Below are 20950 nucleotides of genomic sequence, written 5' to 3'. Positions count from 1 at the left end.
AAGTTAGTGTATTAGTTTATGCTTGCTTACTGTGTCATAGCTTCTTGCTTTGTTTTGATATGCCCACACGGTTTGCTTGAGTGAGCTAGCTTGATTATTTTTGCCTTTGGAGCTCTGACGTTCTGTCCCCAGATGGCTAGAGCTGTTATCAGGTATATCAGTCTAGGAGTCCATTCACTTTTCTTGTACAAATTCAGCTCAGGTGTCCAGGTAGCTGATCATCAAGTGTGTGGTACAAGCCCTGTCCGACAGTCTTAGAGGGGAAGGGGTGATTGGTGTCTGTACCGGTATCTGATTGCAGCACAGGGTCACGCTCTGAACAAGGCAGGTGGCTGAGAACTGACCCCCGAGTGTCTCTGAGGAAAGCACGTCCCTGTTCCCGAGGGTGTGCTGGTGGGTGGGTTCTGCAGACAGAACATGGGCACCCAATGTTTTTGATTGTAAGGACTGGGAGCTACCAGTTATCCTTGGACCCTTGTTGCGGGTGGCTGGGTGACCTGAGTGGAGCTATCAGTCCTTAGGCCCCTGATGTGGGTAGGTGAGGACTTTGTTTAATAGGCAAAGCAATGTTAAACATCAAACACCCACCTCTTTGCCACACAGCTGAAACGGTTGGAGTCTTCCAACAAGGGCCTGTTCTCCTGAAAGAGACCCACACAGATCCATGCAGAGGGAAAAAGTATCAAAGTCCATGGACCGTTTATGCCTGGACAGGAGCTGCTTCTGTCCTGAGCTCCCCTGGTTAGTGGAGCTGGCAAATTATCTTTTCCCACAATTGCAAATTTATTCCTCTCCAAGACCGGGAGGATGGCTCTAGGCAGTCAACAGTGTCTATCTCAGGCCCAGGAAATTCAGCCGCTGAAATCGACTTGGGGGTGGGGGTGGGCGGACGTGGCAAAATATATGCAAGTACTTAGCTTTTGCCGAGAGCACCATTCTTCTCTGGTTCCAGAGGTATGAGTAGGCTGTGTGGCTGGCTGCTTTTCCCTCAGGAAACTGCGGCCGAACATTAGTACCAGTCTGCTGCCGCTGCTCAGGAATGGTGCCTGAGGGCTCCCTGCGATTCAGGTCCAGTAACTCCTCTCCACTTCTGAATTGTCTGTTCCTTCCCTGCCCCTCTGTTTGTTTTCTAAGCTTGCCTTTGATGCTCAGGGCTCCCAGCTTGTCATAAATATACTCGTTTCACTTGTTTTTTCGGGTCTTTGTTGTAAAGAGGGCTCACCGGAAGAGTCTGTCTATTCTGCCATCTTGGCTCCACCTCTCTGTGATACATTTCTTAAGGCTACAGTTTTAAAACAATTTATGAGCTTTATTGCAGCATGTGAACCATGAACTATCATGTCCACTATAATACTCTGTACAGTGTTTTCCCCTTGTACATTGTTTTCACCCCTAAATTCACTCATTTCCATTAGCCAAGAATCATGGCCTACTTCTCAGTTTTGTACAACCTGGCACCTTCTTGGATGTGGCACGACAAATCACGGACAAGGTCTTACTCATAGGAATATGGGTGCAGTATGTCTTGTTGTTTAGGGTACAGATCCTTCTTTTCTTGTGACTGATGTGGTATCTAGAACCATGTGATTCTACAGGCTCATAACCTTAATGTCCACTGTCTCAGTAGTGAGTAGGTTTAGAGATGTGGTTATTTCATTATTTTCAGTTCCATCTCTCTAATAGGACATGAAAATCCCATATGATGGAAATGTCTTTCCCCTTAGCTGTTGTTCCTGGATTATCATAGGTGTTATGAACTTCTCTCCTAGAAAGAGCTGAGAGGTGATGCCAGGCAGGGGTGATATACTCTTATATACAAAGAATCAGACCAGTCACATGGCAGCCATGGGTTAGCAGGTGTTCCACAGATGAAATAGATGCCTTTGCAAGTTACCATACCTTCCTCATTAAAGCAGCAAATGCCAGTCAAAAGCTCCGTGTCATTATACTCTGGAGAGTCAGTAGCTTTTGATGAAGAAGTAACTAGCAGTTGTGACGTTAATGAGGGGTATGGTTATGCATGGAATAGGAGGTAGTTGTGGTAAGTTGCTGAGAGGTGGAATAGATAAGCAGTGTATGGGGGACTATGTGGTGTGTTAGATTAATTTAAGAAGAAAACTTGTCTAGGAAAGTAATAAAAATACGTTGGTAAGTTTGGGAGGGAGTATCGTGAGAGGAATTTGTTGAATGGATGAATTGGTTTTAATTAGTACAGTTCATTAGACAACATAGCTGACTAAAAAGGATGAAAATGTGTTCTGATTAATGGGGTGGTTTTTTATTTTGGAAATCTGACACGTTTTGTAACCTTTTTTTTTCCCTTCCCTTTCAATGTAAGCTTATCGCAGAGGAATTTTGTCTAAAAACATTTCAAAAGCTTGGAGCACAGCCTGTACCAGGTAAATGAAATTTAATTTGAGACCTTTTACCTGTTTGCAACAAGCAGAGCTAATTATACTGGAGATATTTGTAGATATAATAATTTGGGATAATTGTAGGATAAATTTGGAGCCCTGATGGTATAGTGGTTAAAGCGCTGCGCTGCTAAACAAAAGGTAAGCAGTTCAAAACCAGCAGCAGCTCTGCAGGAGAAAGGTGTGGCAGTCTGCTTCCATAAAGATTTACAGCCTTGGAAATCCTATGGGGCAGTTCTGCTCTGTCCTATAGGGTCGCCATAGGGTCTCTATGAATCAGAATCGACTCAATGACAGTGGATTTGGTTTGGATTTGGCAGGATAAATTTAAGTCAGAGGAAAAGTACCTTTAAAGTATTTGATATATGGCTATAAACAACATTCTTTGATGAATTAATAACAAAATTTCCATTTCCTGTCTGTCTTATATAAATGAAATTGGTCTTATATCTTTATCAGATGCTTAGCTGATATTCTGAGAATCTTGTTACAGGATGTTATAAAATATCCTAGTTAGGTATAAAATCTTCAGGTAGAATATTTTCCTTTGAGAGATAATTTATATTTTAAAATTTTAAAAAAGTAAATGAATGTGAAGTCAGGCACCTTACTAAGGCTAGATTTTCTTTTAATGTGACCAATTGTATTAGAATATTTGTAGACTTGTGGGTGTGGTTATATACTCTGTGTAGTGTATATATACGTCTGTCAGAAATGATATTTTTTCTACGTATGATTTCATAATGAATTTTTAAAATCAGTGGAAGTTATTGAAGATTTAAGGAGTGTAATATTTTTCACATAAAATGCTTTGCATGTTCTAGTGTATTTTGAGTTTGAGTCAGTTAATAAAAATAAGTACCCCTCCATAACCATGAAGCCATATTAACTGGAAGTGATGTGACAGTGTGTCCTCAGGAAGGTAAGCTGCACCTGGCCCTTCTTAAAGGCACTTTGTTGTTGTCGTTAACTAGTTGCTGTCAAGTCGATTCAACCCCAGGTGTGCAGAGTAGAACTGCTGCTTCATAGAGTTTTCAAGTTTGTAACCTTTCAGAAGCAGACTACCAGGCCTGTCTTCTAAGGCACATCTGGGTGGGTTTGAAGTAACAACCTTACTTGTAGCAGTTGAGCACATAACCATTTGAGCAACCCAAGGACTCCATTTAAAGACCCTTAGGCCCTTTATTTTCTCCTGTTTTGTGCCATCAGCTCCTTTTCTGGCATACACAGTGTTTCTTTAGCTATGTTAATACATTTAGCCAGGTTACAGTATTGTTACTTTGTATGTCTATGCTTTGATTTCATCTTATAGTTGAACTCTTAAGGGGAAATCTTTTTTTCTTTCATATTTCCTACTTCCTGGTCAGGACATGTAAGAATATCTGTTTGGAAAACCTTACCTACTCCACTGTATTGTCTTACATGTTGTCAACACAAATTACTTATGAATCTCTAAAAGTGCCAGCAAAATGGCTGATATTATTCTTGTGTTTATAAGAATTTACTAAGCTATATGAATAATATGTGTTCATTTTTAAAACTAAAAAGGAGAAAATAAAAATTATCCCCAATCTCAACACTCACTGTTATATTCGGTGTATTTTTTTGTGTGATGACGTATGAAAAGTGGGATTGGGGATAATTTTTTATTGTTTCTTTTAACTAAATTATCAAAACAGATAATTTCTGTTTTGTTTCTTTTAACTTAAAATAGTGTGTAGCAAATATTTTCTAATACAGTTAAATATTCTTTAAAGAACTGAGTTTAATGGTGGCATCTCATAGTGGGCTACGAATTAAAATTTTCCTCTCCTTTGACCTAAGCGGAAGAGTGCCTACTGGAGAAAAAAATTGATTTAAATTGATTTTGCGCATAATAAAATCCTAAGATAGAGAGCAGGCTGGAAGAGGAAGAAAGCTGCTACTTAGGCTGTGAGGGAGTTTAAGCAGAGGTACCTTAGCAGCTGTGGGAAATAGGAGAGGAACGAGGATTTTGGTACAGGTTGATGTAGACTCTACTATTTGAACTCCTTTAATGTCTGTTGAGAAAACCCTGGTGGCATAGTGGTTAAGAGCTATATCTGCTAACCAAAAAAGATCAGCAGTTCGAATCCAGCAGGTGCTCCTTGGAAATTCTATGGGGCAGTTCTACTCTGTCTTCTAGGGTTGCTATAAGTTGGATTTGACTTGATGGCAATGGGTTTGGTTTGGGTTTGGTTTAATGTCCTTTGACAAATGTGAATAAATAGTAGCATTTCCTTTTAATTGTTGTTGTTTGCTGGCATCTATTTGGCCCCTGACTCAGGACAACTCCATGTGGTACAGAATAGAACTGCTCTGTAGGGTTTTCTTGGCTGTAATCTTTATGGAAGCAGATCTCCAGGAATTCATTCCGAGGAACTATTAGGTGGGATTCAGCTGCCAACCTTTCTGTTGGCAGCCAGTCATAAATCATGTGTGCCACCAGGCTCCTTTTAATCAGTTTGTTATTCTTGAACTTATCATTGCTTTAAAACTGAGCCATGTCTAAGAATCAGTAGGATTAAATAAGTAATGCTGCAGGGTTTGTCCTTGTTTTATAAGTTTTTGTGTTTCTCTGGTTCTTTAGAATCAGTTTTCGATGTAGATTGACCTTCAAAAAATTTGTATTCCCACCAGCAGTGTATAGAGGTGCCCATTTCATGGGACTCTTATAATGATCGTGTTAAATATTCTTCAACATGTGTGTAGATATAGACTATATTCAGAGTATATAGGAAAAAAACATTAAAGTTGCTCATAGTAATGGGATGAATATTTAACGTAGTAGTGGTGTTGAAGTTTATATTCTGATTTTGAAAGCATTTTTCTAAAACAATGAATGTTCTTTTTAAAAAATAATTATTTAGCAAGTTTATTGAGACGTAATTCACATACTGTATAATTGACCCATTTAAAGTATACAATTCCCAAAGTTGGGAATGTACTAAATGCGTAATCGTCACCACAGTCAATTTTAGGCATTTTTTTTAATGTGTGAGAAATTTCAACGTTTTAGAGAAATGTGGCTTTTTGCTTCTTTCAAAATGTGACTTCAATGTAAAATAGTTACAATGAAGGCATTTACATGTGCTAAGGAATGGAGGCATGGGTTGGAAACCCTGGTGGCGTAGTGGTTAAGTGCTACGGCTGCTAACCAAAGGGTCGGCAGTTCAAATCCGCCAGGCGCTCCTTGGAAGCTCTATGGGGCAGTTCTACTCTGTCCTGTAGGGTCGCTTTGAGTCGGAATTGACTCGACGGCACTGGGTTTGGTCTTTTTTTGGTTTAAGGAATGAATAAGGTTTTTGATGAGAAGCTTGAACTTAAATGCTGCCAATGATTGTGAAAATAAAAAAAGTGTTTTCTTGAATCTTCAGATTAAAGATTTAATATTAGGAACTTCTGAAAAAAAATTATTTATGTCTTTTTATATAGCCAAAAGACCAGCTTCAGGAAAAAGCTTAGCTTCTGTTGTACCTGCTCAGAAAATTACAAAGCCTGCTGCCAAGTATGGAGTACCTTTAACATCTAAGAAATATGGAGATGTACCTAAAAAATTATATGAAAAGAAACCACTTCAAAAATATAAACAGGTATGATCATGTTACACACTGTATGTCAGTAACAAATCAATTTGACCTCACTTCATTGCAGCTCAGTTCAGTTATCTTGTGTCCATAGGATTGTTTATATTATGTTACCAAACAACATTGCTATTCACTGCTTCACCAGGGTTCTAAAAGTGAGAAGCCTTATAAAAGTCATAAACATTAGGTAGATAAGTAGTAGAAACATAAGTAATTGGTTTAGTAAGAAGAAAATGACAAAGTGAAATAATTTTGGACAATCTAAGCAAAACCGTTTGTTTTTGTGTGTAAAAGACATACATGATAAAAATCTGGGGACATTTTGTATTTGAGAATTCACGATCAGATAAATAAGTCAAAATCATAGAGCTGTAAGGCACATGATCGTGTAGCCTATTCTGTCATATTTCAGATGAAAAAATTAAGACCTTAGCATTTATGGGACATGCCCAAGAATACACAGAGTGTTAGTTGCAGGAATTTGAGATTTTTTTTCTTGTCAGTGTCTGCATATGTTGGTGTATGGGGCTTGTTTTGTATTTATATAGAAAATATACATATATGCACACACACCCATATATATATATATACACACATACTTAGATACTGTTAGATAAGCTTCATACTGCTGTTGGATGAATTTTACAATAGGAATGATCAGTCACTTTGGTTAAAATTTATCAAAGAACAATTCAAAATGATTACTGTAAATTGGTCTTCAGGTAAGTGTCAGTCAGCATCTAATCAGGAAACTTAATGTAAACAATAATTTGTATAGGGAAATTTTGATATAAATAATGATTATTTTGGGGGGATTAATCTTTTAAGAGATACAGAGAACTCTAAGGAATACAGGAATAGCAGATACAGGAACCAGCCACTATTACTAGTGCTGAACCAGAGTACCCAAAGAGGGGGAAAGGTTTTGGAAGACCCCCACAACCCCACCCTTAAGGCTGTGATTTAGACCTTATTGGAGAAGGTATGGCTGTAGCCCACTGGATGATGGAGCTCACTGAGGTGCTGTAGGCAGACTGGAAATGACTACTACATTGCTGATGAAACGCACCAGGAAGCCATGCGGGATATTGCTGAAACTCTCTGGGCAGTTGTGTGGAATGCTGGTGAAATGTACCACGAAGCCAGTTGGGGGGCCGTTGAATTTACTGGGAAGGCTGCTGGGGTGTCAGTGGAACTGGCTGCGACGTGGACTTTGGAGATACTGCTGAGCTCGCTGGGAAACAGGCTGTGGTAGTGTTGCTGAAACTCGCAAAGCACCTGACTGGAACACAAGCAGAACTCCCTGGGAAGTCATGCCCGGGAGTGCCACTGAACTCCCTGGAAAGCTGGCAGAGACACTGGCAGAACTCTCCTGGAAGCTGCCTGCGGGAGTGGGTGCACCGTGTGTCCTGCATGTTGCAGGAGGAAGAGAGGAAAGCACACCATAATCAGGAAGAGAAGCCCTTTCCTATTACAGTGTTCCTCCAATATCATCTATTAACAAAGCTTAACATCACGTTGGGGGCATTGGTGGTTCAGTGGTAGAATTGTCACCTTCCACGCGGGAGACCCGAGTTCAATTCCTGGTCAGGGCACCTCAAGCGCAGCTACCACCTGTCTGTCAGTGGAGGCTCGTGTGTTACTGTATGATGCTGAACAGATTTTGGTGGAGCTTACAGACTAAGCTAGACTAGGAAGAAAAGCCTGGTGTGATCTACTTTTGAAAAATCAGCCAGTGAAAATCCCATGGATCACAACAATCCAGTCTGTAACCGATCATGAGTGCCAGGCAGCATTTTGTTCCGTTGTGCATGGGGTTGTCTTAGTCAGGGACCTGGCTCATCCAGCTCCAGTATCACAAGCAGGACAGTGAAGGGTGGTTTTGGAGCTGAGGGGTAATACCTCGATAACCTGTTTGCCTTAGTCATCCAGTGCTGCTATAGCAGAAGTACCACAGTGAATGGCTTTAACAAACTCAGATTTATTCTGTCACAGCCTAGGAGGCTAGAAGTCTGAATTCAAGGTGCCAACTCCAGGGGAAGGCCTTCTCTTTCTGTCGGTTCTGGGGGAAGGTCCTTGTCATCAACCCCCCGTAGTGTAGGAGCATCTCAGTGCAGGAACCCTAGATCCAAAGGATGTGCTCCACTCCTGGCTCTTCTTTCTTGGTGGTCTCTCTCCTCTCTGCTTGTTTCTTTTATATCTCAGAAGAGATTGACTTAAGATACAACCTGATCCTGTAGATTATGTCCTGCCTCATTAACATAACTACCTCTGATCCTGCCTCATTAACATCATAGAGGTCAGGATTTCCAACACACAGGATAATCAGATCAGATCACAAAATGTAGGACAGCCACACAATACTGGAAATGATGACCTAGTCGAGTTGACATACATTTTTGGGGGGACACAATTCAGTCTGTAACACTGTTTTATCCCTTTTTCTGAGGGAGCAGTTATATTCTTTCAGGCCTAAACAAACCATTTCCAGCATTCCCTTTATTCCTATTTATTCACTACAAGAGGCCAGAGACTGCAGGTGTTACTTAACCTAGACTCTCATCTCCACAAGCCTCAGGCCATCTCCTAGTCTGGCCTGCATTTTCCTGCATAGCTCCCTAAACTCTTCCACAAGACCTTCTTAATACATTATCAACAAAATTCCCGTGTTCTGAATTTCTAAAGAGGAGTCCTGGTGGCACAATGGTTAAGCCCTTGGTTGCTAACCAAAAGGTCAGTGGTTCGAACCCACCAGCTGCTGCAGGGGAGAAAAGACCTGGTGATCTGCTCCTGTAAAGATTACAGCCCAAGAAACTCTATGGGGCAGTTCTGCTCTGTCCTATAGGGTTACTATGAGTCGGAATCAACTTGATGGCACACACCAACAAACTTCTAAAGATTGTCTTCACGTTTTTACTCTAAATATTGACTCATTCCTGAACACACTATCCTGCAGTTCTCTACAGTGGTGACTGTTTTCTCTCTGATCCCCTTATACCACTGAGTCTAGAGGTGAAGGAGATGTTTTCCTTGCTTCTCGTTGCCAGACTGTCTGTGCTTTTTAAACCCCCAGCTTTGAGCTTTTGCTACCTGTCTATATCACCTGATATCCCTTCATGATATACCTGACAAACCGTCACTCTTCCCAACACTGTCAAAGCTCTTGGTGATTTTGGTATCAAAAGGACGATCCTTCTGATAGTATGTGGCCTTTTTTTCTTGATCATTCTTTCAGTGAACTTCTCTTTCATCATAGAACCCTCAACCATAGTCATGCCACTGAATTTGTCATTATTAATAACAGCAGCTTTTCAGAGTCTCAATTGTAAGCACCCTGCTTTTGGAGCACTATTCCTACACTTCCAGCTCATTCCTCCAGGTCTGTGCTCCCAAAACTTCTTTGCTTCATTTGGATCCATCGATCCTACCACTTTTTGCATTGTCCCTCATCTCCTTCTTTTTATTTTCCTTACCCGACTTTATTTCCATGTTCTCTCATTGTAATTTCCAAAACCTCACGTCTCTTGCCCCTCTCTTCCATTATTACATATCATCTGGCAAAAACCTAAGCTGGTGAAGTCCAGCTCTTCACTTCTTTTGTACCTGAACCTAGGCCGTGGAATGTGGCTGGAGAAAGCAGGCAGCAATTCTGACTGATCTCACTTTAAATTCATAACCAGCGATGTCAAGTGAGCACCTTCTGGCCACTTATTACATTTCATTAGCCTTCTACCACTTTGTAGATGATTAATTCTTACCTTCTGTCTTAGTCACGTAGTTCTGCTATAACAGAAAGACCACAAGTGGATGGCTTTAACAAAGAGAAATTTATTTTCTCATATACTACTAGGCTTAGAGTCAAGATTCAGGGTATCAACTCCAGGGGAAGGCTTTCTCTATTGGCTCTGGAGGAAAGTCTGTGTCATTAGTCTTCCCTTGGTCTGGGAGCATCTCAGCGCAGTAACCTCAGGTCCAAAGGATGTGCTCTGCTCCCAGTGCTGATTTCTTGGTGGTATGAGGTCCCCTCGTCTCTCTGCTCACTTCTCTCTTTTATATCTCAAAAGACTTAAGACACAATCTAATCTTGTAGATCTCATCAATATAACTGCCACTAATCCATCTTATTACATCATAGTGATCAGATTTACAACACATAGGGAAATCACATCAGATAACAGAATGGTAGACAGCCAGACAACACGGGGAATCATGACCTAGCCAAGTTGACAGATAATTTTTGGGGACACAATTCAATCCATGACAACTTTCTTTAGGATAATGACCATGCGTCCTGTTTTACTAAGAAAATAGAAGCACATGGACGAATACTTCCCCACCACCACGTCTGTCAGTGAGTCATATCTGTTTGCAAATATCTTACCGTTTTTTCTTTTACTTTAAATGAACTGTCTTTATTCCCCTCTAGGGTCATCTCCACCACTTGTATGCTATGTACTGTTCTCTTTTGCCTGTAAAGAACTTTACTTTTTTGCTCCTGCATCCCTGTATCTTTCCCTCTCTACTGAATCATTCCTGTTAGCAAGCAGATATGTTGCATCTTTATTCTTATAAGAACACCTTCCCTTATTTCCCACATGTCCTATAGCTACTTTCCAATTTCTCTTCTCCCTTCAACAACAGGACTTCCCAAAACATTGTCATACTGTCTTCAGTTCCTCTTCTTCCCATTTTCTCTTGAACTCTGTCCACTCAGGGCTTTCTTTCCCACCAAACCAGATCAAATCCATTGCTGTCAAGTCGATTCCAACTCACGGCGACCCTACTGGACAGAGTAGAACTGCCCCCATAGGGTTTCGAACAGCTCCTGCAAAAGAGGAACCGTGATGGTACAATGTTAAGGTCTTGTTAAGGATGTCAGTGATCTCTCTCTTGCCAAATCCAGGGATCAGTTCTCTTCTTCCTTGGGTTTTTATTCACTTGATTACACCCTCCTTCTTGAAACATCTTCTTCAGTTGAGTCCAAAGTATTATTCTTTCGGTTCTCCTCCTGCCTATTTGGCTGCTGCTTCTCAGCCTCCTTTACAAGTTCCTCCCCATCTCCCTGACCTCTGAATGCTGAAGTGCTCAAGAACTCAGTCCTCGGACATCTTCCCTCTTGTACCTGCACTTGCTCTCTTCTGCAGCCTATTGATGTGATGGATTACATTAATTGGTTTTCGAATGTTGAACCAGCATTGCATATCTGGAATAAGTCCTACCTGGTCATGGTGTGTAGTTCTTTTTATACTTTGTTGGTTTCGGTGTGCTAATATTTTGTTGAGGACTTTTTGCATCTCTGTTCCTGAGAGATACTGGTCTGTAGTTTTTCTTTTTTGTAATGTCTTTATCTGGTTTTGGTATTAGGATAATGCTAGCCTCATAGAATGAGTTAGGAAGCGCTCCCTCTGCTTCTGTTTTCTGAAGAGATTGTAGGGAATTGTTATAATTTCTTCCTTAAATGTTTTGATAGACTTCACCAATGAAACCATCTGGGCCTGATGCTTTCTGTTTTGGAAGGCTATTAATTATTGATTGAATTTCTTTAATAGACATAGGCCTATTCAGATTACAGATTTTTCCTTGTGAGTTTTAATAGATTGTGTCTTTCCAGGAGTTGGCCCATTTAATCTGATTTTGGGGCATAGAGTTATTAATAATATTCTTTTAAGAAGAATCATAAATGAAAAATTTTTTTGGAAATATCTTGTTTCTTATAATGGAGGTCAGTGAAATATGGATTCAAAGTAATGATATTTCCTAGACTACTTTTGAGATGCCTATTTATTCCAAAATTGTTTTTATAAATGCAGTCCATTTTAACATTCATGTACATCTGCAGAATCTCCAGTTCTACCAGGGAATGAAAGTGCTATGGGGAGCAGGGGTGTATTTATCCTTATGTCGTTAGATCATTAAGGAATGCACACTCAGGTGAACTTGTGAACATAATGTTGTCTTATCTCTTGGCCAGGTTTTATCCTGACCGAATGGAGAGATCAGAACTCCTGGTGAAACAGAAGTTCACTAACCTTTGGGCAGGATTGTAGCCAAGAGCATATCTGTTCTTTCACGTTGCTTATAGGATCATATATATATATATATATATGTATTTATACATAAACGTGTATGTGTATATGTATGCATATATATATATATACACACGTACGTATACATACGTATACGAAAACAAAACCAAACCCAGTGCCATCGAGTCCATTCCGACTCATAGCGACCCTATAGGACAGATTAGAACTGCCCCATAGAGTTTCCAAGGAGCACCTGGCGGATTTGAACTGCCGACCCTTTAGTTAGCAGCCGTAGCACTTAACCACTACGCCACCAGGGTTTCCATACATGCATATATATTATATATTTTTTGTTTAATGTTTCCCTCATTTTTAATTAATATTTCTTTAGTACCCAAGAGCAGCATGGCACACAGTGTGGAATTTTGAGATTCTAGTTACTAATATGGAAACCCTGGTGGCGTAGTGGGTAAGAGCTACAGCGCTAACCAAAAAGTTGGCAGTTCAAATCCAAGCTCCTTCAAAGCCCTATGGGGCAGTTCTACTTTGTCCTATAGGGTCGCTATAAGTGGGAATCGACTCAATGGCAGTGGGTTTGATTTGGTTTTTAGTTACTAATATACCGAATAATATGTGCCATTCTGTCAAATATTATGAATGATAAATGATTCAGATGATGTTATAAATCTCCTGAATTTCAGGCCAGGCTCTTGCCCTTAAACTGTTTAAGACAGATAAATGTGATTTTCTAAGCCAGAACAATTCAGAACTAATTACTGATCAGCACTTAGAGTTTCATATAGCTTCTTTTAAAACATTAACTTAAAACTCAGTTACTAAATTATTTTTAAGTGTGATCTTCTTAAACTTTTCCCTTAATCTTTATATGACTTATATTTTTTTAAGAGTTTTTCTTCCCCCTGGAAACCCTAAAGCATTTTTTTATATTCAAATTCACAATTGCTTTTTGGAATTTTTAACATTCTGTCAATCTTGAAAATAAGAGCTTTGTAAGGAAAACCATAACCACTTAATGGTATTATCTATCATTTTTTAAATGGCACAATTTTAAGTTAATTTGTATTAAGTTGTTATTACTCACATACCATAAAAATGTTTGCATATCATAAAAACTTTTTTTGCTCCAGTTTCTGTAATAATTAGTTATTTTTTAAAGGCTTCCATAAATTAAAGGAATGGGGTTTTTAAGCCACCAGAGGGAGCTCTTTGAATATATTTCAGTGTTTTGATTCCAATATTAAATAAATACAAAGCAAAGTAGTTCTTAACATGAATAATGATTTAATGTTACCGTAATTTTCTCTTCTACTATGTAGAAATTACATTCTAAAAATAGTGGCATAATCTCAGAGGAACAGCTTGATGTTTTTATTTCACAAATAATTGAGAATCTTTTGTGTAAGGCAATATGGATCATCAAAAGATAAATACAGTCTTTGCCTCTTTGTAACTTACCCGAGTATATAGGTGCCCTAGCTAAATACTCTGTTCTTACTCCACATTATTGTGTAATCTCCTTAAAAGTTAGTCATTTGTGGAGATGCTATATTCCCATTAATTTTTTTCTAAATTGTATTTATTTTGTTGTTGAGAATGTACACAGTGAAACATACCCCGATTGAACAGTTTCTACATGTACAATTTAGTGACGTTGATTATGTTCTTCAAGTTGTGCAACCATTCTCACCCTCCTTTTCTGAGTTGTGCCCCCCTCATTAACGCAAACTCATTCCCTCTTAAGGTTCCTATCTAATCTTTCGAGTTGCTGTTGTCACTTTGATCCCGTATAGGTAGTTCTTAAAAGAGTATAATGCTCAAGACAGACCTTTTTTTACTAGTTAAGCTAAACTATTGTTTGGTTTTAAGATGACTTCAAGGGATATTTTTGGTTTAAGGTTTAAAGATTATCTCTGGGCAGTAGTTTCAGGGGTTCATCCACCCTCTATGGCTCCAGAAGGTCTAGAGTCCATGAGAATTTGAATTTCTGTTCTAATTTTCCCTCTTTTGACCAGGATTCTTTTGTGGAATCTTTGATTAAAATGCTCAGTAATGGTAGCTGGGCGCCATCCAGTTCTGGTCTCATGGCAAAGGGAGGCAGTTGTTCATGGAGGCAATTAGCCACACATTCCACATCCTCCTCCTGTTCTTGACTCTTCTTCTTTCTCTGTTGTTCCAGGCAAATAGAGACCAATTGTTGTGTGTTAGAAGGCTGCTTGCAAGCTTTTAAGACGCTAGGGCACTACACGTCAAACTAGGAGGTAGAACAGAAGCACTTAATGTGTTATTAGGCCAATTAAATGGAATGTCCCATGAAACCCTGACCCTAAACCACCAACCAAGAAACCGGATCCCGTGAGGTTTTGGTTGTACATAAGCAGCCTCAGCAGCTACTCTTTTTTTTTTTTTTGGCATTGTTGTGAATATATGTATCACCTCTTAGCTAAAGTTTGCACATTTAGGTCCTTAATCCATTTTGGGTTTGTTTTTGTGTATGGTGTGCGATGTGAATCCTGTTTGACTTTTCTGCATGCAGAAATCCAGTTTTCTCAATACCGTTTATTGAAGAGTCTCTTCTGTCTGCATCAAATGCACTTAGCGTCCTTGTCAAAATCAGTTGGCCATAGATGTGTGGGTTTATTTCTGGACTCTCAGTTCTATTCCATCGGTCTAATGTGTCTATCGTTAAACCAGCACCAGGCTATTTTCATTACTGTAGCTGTGTGGTATGTTTTAAAATCAGGAAGTGTGACTCCTCCTACTTGGTTGTTTTCTTTCAACATTGAGCTATTCAGGGCTTCTTGCGATTTTATATAAAGTTGAGGATTGGTTTTTGTATTTCTTTAAAGAGGGCTGTTGAAATTTTGATCAGGATTGTGTCGAATCTACAGATTGTTTTGGGTAGTGTTGACATCTTAACCATATTAAGTCTTCCAATCCATGAACATGGAACATCTTTCCATTTATTGAAGTCTTCTTTAATCTCTTTCAGCAGTGCTTTATAGTTTTCATTGTTTAAGTTCTTTACATCCTAGGTATATAGATTTATTCCTAGGTATTTTATTCTCTTAGATGCTATTATAAACAGAATTATTCCCCTAATTTCTCTTTCAGATTCCTCATTGCTGGTGTGTAGAAATGCAAGTGATTTTTGTTTGTTGTTGTACAACTTTGTTAAATTGCTCTATTACCTCTAGGAGTTTTCTGTGGACTCTTCGGGATTTTCTATAGATAGGATCATATCATTCATGAATAGAGATAATTTTCCTTCTTCTTTTCCAATCTGGATACCTTTTATTTTTCTTGTCTTATTGCTCCAGCTAGGACTTCTAATACAATGTTGACTAGAAGTGGTAAGAGTGGGTGAGAAAAAAGATTTTTTTTTTTTTTTTTAATAGTGGGTAGCCTTGTCTTATTCCCGGTTTCAAGGGGGAAAGCTCTCAGCCTTTCTCCGTTAAGTATAATGTTGGCTGTTGGCTTTTCAGATATACTCTGAATCATATTGAGGAATTTCCCTTCTATTCCAATTTTATTTAGGGTTTCACCAGGAAAGGATGTTGGATTTTATTAAATGCTTTTTCTGCATCCATAGAGATGACCATGTGGTTCTTTTCCTTTGTTCTATTGATGTGGTGTATTACTTTGATTGATTTTTCTAGTGTTGAAACATCTCTGCATTCCTGGAATAAATCTCCCTTAGTCATGGTTTGATTCTTATTATGCAATTTGATTCCATTTGCTAGTATTTTGTTGAGGATTTTTGCATCTATGTTTATAAGAGATATTGGCCTGTAATTTTGTTTTCTTGTGTCTTTGTCTGGTTTGAGTATCCAAAAGAAAAAAAAAAACCCACTGCCCTTGAGTGGATTCCGACTCATAGCGACCCTATAGGACAGAATAGAACTGCCCTATACAGTTTCCAAGGAGTACCTGGCGGATTCAAACTGCTGACCCCTTGGTAAGCAGCCATAGCATTTAACCACTACACTACCAGGATTTCCGGTTTGAATATCAGAGTTACGTTTATGTCATAGAATGAATTAGGGAGTATTCCCTCCTCCTCTATCTTTTGGAAAAGGTTAAATGGTATTGGTGTTAATTCTTCTCTAAATGTTTGGTAGAATTCCCCAGTGAAGCCATCTGGTCCAGACTTTTTGTTGTTGGGAGGTTTTTGATCACTGATTGGATTTCTTCACTTGTTATGGGTCTGCTGAGACTTTCTATTTCCTCTTGAGTCAGCTTGGATAGGTTGGGAGCTGCTAAGAATTTGTCCATTTCATCTAGGTTATCTACTTTGTTGTCATACAGTTATTCATAATATTCTGTTATAATTCTCTTTATTTCTATTAGGTCAGTTGTAATGTCCCCTAAGAGTCATCTGTGGAACTTGTCAAAATGTGGAATGCAGGACTCTATGTCCTGAGGTTGTGATTCTGCAACTCTTGGAAATATGTGTTTTTTAAATAGCTTTTTAAAAAGTACAGTTCACCCATTTAAAAAAAAGTACAGTTCACCCATTTAAAAAAAAGTATAGTTCACCCATTTAAAGTGTACAATTTAAATTCTTTTAGTGTATTCACAGAATTGTACAACCATTGCCATAATTTTAGAACATTTTCATCACCCCAAAAAGAAATTCCATTCCCATTAGCATTCAGTCTTTATTCTGTACCCTTGACGCCAACGTGCAGCCTCTAATCTACTTTCCGCCTCTATAGATGTGCCTGTTCTGGACGTTTCATCTAAGTGAAGTCAGCTTCCTTCACTCAGCATAATGTTTTCAAGGTTCAGTCATGTTGGTAGCATGCATCAGTAGTCCATTCCTTTTTATTGCCAAACAATATTCGTTTGTATGGAAGGAGTATTTATTTTTACAAAGCTCCTGGGTAACGTTCCCCACTAGTTTAAATTCTTTATGCATAGAACATGCCTTAAAATATTAACTGTGCATTGGCAATACTGTGGAGAGCATTATATATGATTGCATTTTTGTCCTTATGGTTCAAGAGTAGTGCCCCAGAACTTTCGCTTGACGGTTTTAAAACTGAGCGTTGCTGTTGGTTAGTGGTGGCAAAGTTATTTTAGTGAGTGGAAACCAGGGACTTTCTTTCCTTTTTTTTTTTTAATAGACTAGAAAATAGCAGACTTACTGCACATGTTGCTGTGGTTGTATGCCGTCGAGTCAATTCCAGCTCATGGTGACCGTATACGTCAGACCGGAGCTGCTGCATAGGGCTTCTAAGGCTGCAGATCTTTACGGGAGCAGGTTGCCAGCTCTTTTCTCCCACAGAGCCACACTGCTGGCTTTGAACTGCCGGCCTTTTGGTTCGCAGCCGAGTGCTTAACCATCTCACCGCCAGAGCTTACTGTGTCTTACACAGACGAATGGTGTGGACACTTGATATGTATATATGTGTGTGTGTCTTTACTGGGTCTACATGTGAAATGTATTTCTTACTGGGGGTGGGTTTTAAAAAAAGTTTGAAAGCTACTGACCTTAAAATATTTCAGTATTATCTTCGTCTCATCAACCCTAGTGTGTTTTCTGGGGGGTTGGGTGGTGATAGATGGTTAGCTTAAGTGAGAGTTGAATTGAAAGAACAAGCCAAAGTCAGAGATTAGGTGTCAGGAATAATAAGGCAGTGAGGGTGTGGGATGATTCTGGGCTCTGGAGAGTAACACTATTTAGCAGGTCCTTTTGTCAGGGAACTAAATATTTAGTTACTCCTTCATAAGAGAGGAAACAGGTGTGAGAATTAGCACTGCTAATGGCATTGGTGAAGAATACTGAATATACCATGGACTATCAGAAGAACGAACAAATCTGTCTTGGAAGAAGTACAGCCAGAATGCTCTTGAGAAGCAAGGATGGTGAGACTTGGCCTCACACACTTTGGACATGTTATCAGGAGGGATCAGTCCCTGGAGAAGGACATCATGCTTGGTAAAGTAGAGGGTCGGAGAAAAAAAGGAAGACCCTCAACGAGAGGGATCGACACAGTACAACAATGGAGCTCAAACGTGGCAATGATTGTGAGGATGGTGCAGGACTGGGCAGCGTTTCGTTCTCTTCTACATAGGGTGGCTATGAGTCGGAGCCGACTTGACGCACCTTATGACAACAGCATCACATTGTTGATGTAGGCTTGAGTTAAATTATACTGTATCAATAAAATTGACTTGGTTTGTAACGGTCATTTAATAAAATGCCCAAAATGCATTATAAGAGAATAATTATTCTCATTTTATAAGTTTATCACCCAGTTGGTCTTATTACATATTCTGAATATCTCAGTTTTACTGAGCTCATATTAAATGATATATGTATTAAAGTGACATATTTGGATTTCATAGAAAGGAAATATATAGTTATTATATATTATGTTACTCCTTAAAGTAGCCAGAAACTTTAAATATCTTTTTGAATTCTTTTCAGTGAAAGTACTGACATTTCTGTTCCTTTCTAGTTCTTTTTATATAAACCCAAACCAAACCAAACCCATTGCCATCGAGTCGATTCTGACTCATAGTGACCGTACAGGACAGAGTAGAACTACCCCATAGGGTTTCCAAGGAGCACCTGGTGGATTCGAACTGCTGACCTCTCGGTTAGCAGCCGTAGCACTTAACCACTACGTCACCAGGGTTTCCTCTTTTTATATATATAATGAGCAATATAATATTTTAACAGTCACTATTTCTTAAATGAATTTTAACTAATTTTGTATTCTTTGAGGATCCTGTTTATTTTATAATAATCTGAATTTGTTCTTCAGAGTTAGAATTTTGGTGCCTATTTTTTATATGTTATGGCCACTTTACAAGACTTAGAAAATTGAAGCAATGGGTAATACATAAAGGTAGTTTCATAACATTGATGTTTGCTAAAATATAACTACTGTTGAAATGGAGTTCTTAGTAGAGACAATTTTTAATCACTTAATGAAATGCCGAATTATTTTGGTAATAATGTAAATGATCACTGAAGTGATTTTTTAATGTAGCATGCTTCCCTTTTTATTGAAACCCAACACAGGTGAATAATTTTATACAGTATTTCTTTAAAATATCTTTTCTAAGTTAGCTGAAAATGTAAAAACAGGTACATGATAGATAACCTATGAAGAATTATCTTTTTATTTTGTATATAGAATTACACACGGAATTTCCTAAAAAATTTATCATGTATTAGGCTTAACCCGGACTACAAATTGATTAGCACACAAAACAAAATAAATGAAAGCCATACATCAATATTACTATGAACATGCAGAAACCCTAAAAAAGGATTAAAAATAATAATAATAAAAGCAAATCATATTACGTATGCATCAAAAGAATAATCTAATGATTTATCAAATAGGATTCATTCCAGGAATACAGGGGTGATTCAGCAGTAGGAAATCAATTAGTGTAATTTTATTGTGTTAACAGATTAAAGGAGAAAACCATATATAAATCCTCTCAATAAATGCTGAAATAGTAAAATTTAACACTAATTCTTGTTTTAAAGTCTCCTTTAATTCAAGAAATAGAAGGGGAGGTTAACTTGATATAGTATATGTACCAGAAATGAGTGCCAAGCATTATACACAATGCTGAGAAACTAGAAGCATGATCACTAAAGCCAAGAACAAGACAAGGATGTTTGCTGTTAGTGCTGTTGTTTAATATTATGCCAGAGGTCCTCACCAATTCAATTCAAAGGAGAAAGAAACGAGACAAATATTAGAAGAGAAGAGAAAGCATAAACATTATTTATGGATGATATGATTACCTATGAGAGTATCCTACTGAAGGAGCAGAAAATTATTAATTAATTCAATAGAGTGGCTTGATAGCAGGTCAGCATACAAAAAGGAATAATCAGCTAGAAAATAAAATGGAAAAAAGTAGCAACAAAGTCCCAAAATATTCTAGAATAGAACGAATGGGAAAAATACAAGATAATTGTGAAAGGATGGTTCCAACATCAGTGCAATGCTGTGTATAAATGAAGAAACCAGATAAAACTATAAACAACATGGATAAATCTTAAAAACCTGGTGTTGAGCAAAAGAAGCAAGATACAGAAGAATATATATTGTATGATTTCATTAATATAAAGCTCATCCACAGAAAAATGCCCTAACTACATTGTTTAGAAAGAAATATATATATGTGGTAAAACCATTAAAAAAAAAAAAAGCAAAAGAATGGTTTTCACAAAAGTTAAGATGGTGGTTCCTCTGCGGGAGAGGTAAGGGTTCATGATTGTGGCAAGGCACGTGGAGGGCTCCTAAGTATTGACAATTTACTATTTCTTTCCCCGGTTGGTGATTACCTGGATGTTTCCTTTAAATTTACTAAACTCTGTGCATATGTTTTATCTGCTTTTCTGTAGGTGACTTTGTATCACAGTAAAAAGATACAAAAAGGAAAGAGAGGAGATGGATAAGTGGAACAGAATATAGAGTCCAGAATCTGACCATCTCTGTGGGGGAATTTATTATATGATGAATGAGGCATTTTAAACCAATGGGAAAAAAGATGTATCAGCTGATAAATGGTTACAAGATATATTTTTCTAGAGAAAAAAAAAATTAAATTGGATTCCTAGCTCATATCTTAAAAATTTATTCCAGATAGATTAAAGATCTAAATGTAAAAATGAAACTATGTGTCAGAAGCAAATATTGAGGTCCGTCGGGAAAGCTGGTAATAGGGAATCCAAAGTCGAGAAGGGAGATTGTTTACATGTCGTGGGGTTGTTAACCAGTGTCGTAAAACAATATGTGTACTGGTTAATGAGAAGCTAGTTTGTTCTGTAAACCTTCATCTCGGGTATAATTTAAAAAAATATACTGAGGTCTAGAATGTCTTCCTAAGCAAGACAGTTTATACAGAT

The 20950-nt window shown here is 38.3% G+C and overlaps 1 protein-coding gene across 15 annotated transcripts in view; it reads left to right on the top strand.

Moving 5' to 3' along the window:
- NEK1 (NIMA related kinase 1) overlaps positions 1-20950 on the top strand; it is a 194023-nt gene that overhangs the window by 42343 nt on the left and 130730 nt on the right. For all 15 annotated transcript variants that reach the window (XR_007514724.1, XR_007514722.1, XR_007514725.1 and 12 more), the window contains 2 exons: positions 2339-2399; positions 5868-6025. Coding sequence is in view for 11 of the 15 variants with exons in the window: in XM_049864808.1 (XP_049720765.1) it covers positions 2339-2399; positions 5868-6025 (219 nt within the window). In the remaining 4 variants the exon portion in view is untranslated. The remainder of the gene's footprint in view (positions 1-2338; positions 2400-5867; positions 6026-20950) is intronic.

This window comes from Elephas maximus, chromosome 21 (assembly GCF_024166365.1).
Source record: "Elephas maximus indicus isolate mEleMax1 chromosome 21, mEleMax1 primary haplotype, whole genome shotgun sequence".
Lineage (NCBI taxonomy): Eukaryota > Metazoa > Chordata > Mammalia > Proboscidea > Elephantidae > Elephas > Elephas maximus.
This window is presented reverse-complemented; position numbering and strand designations above follow the sequence as displayed.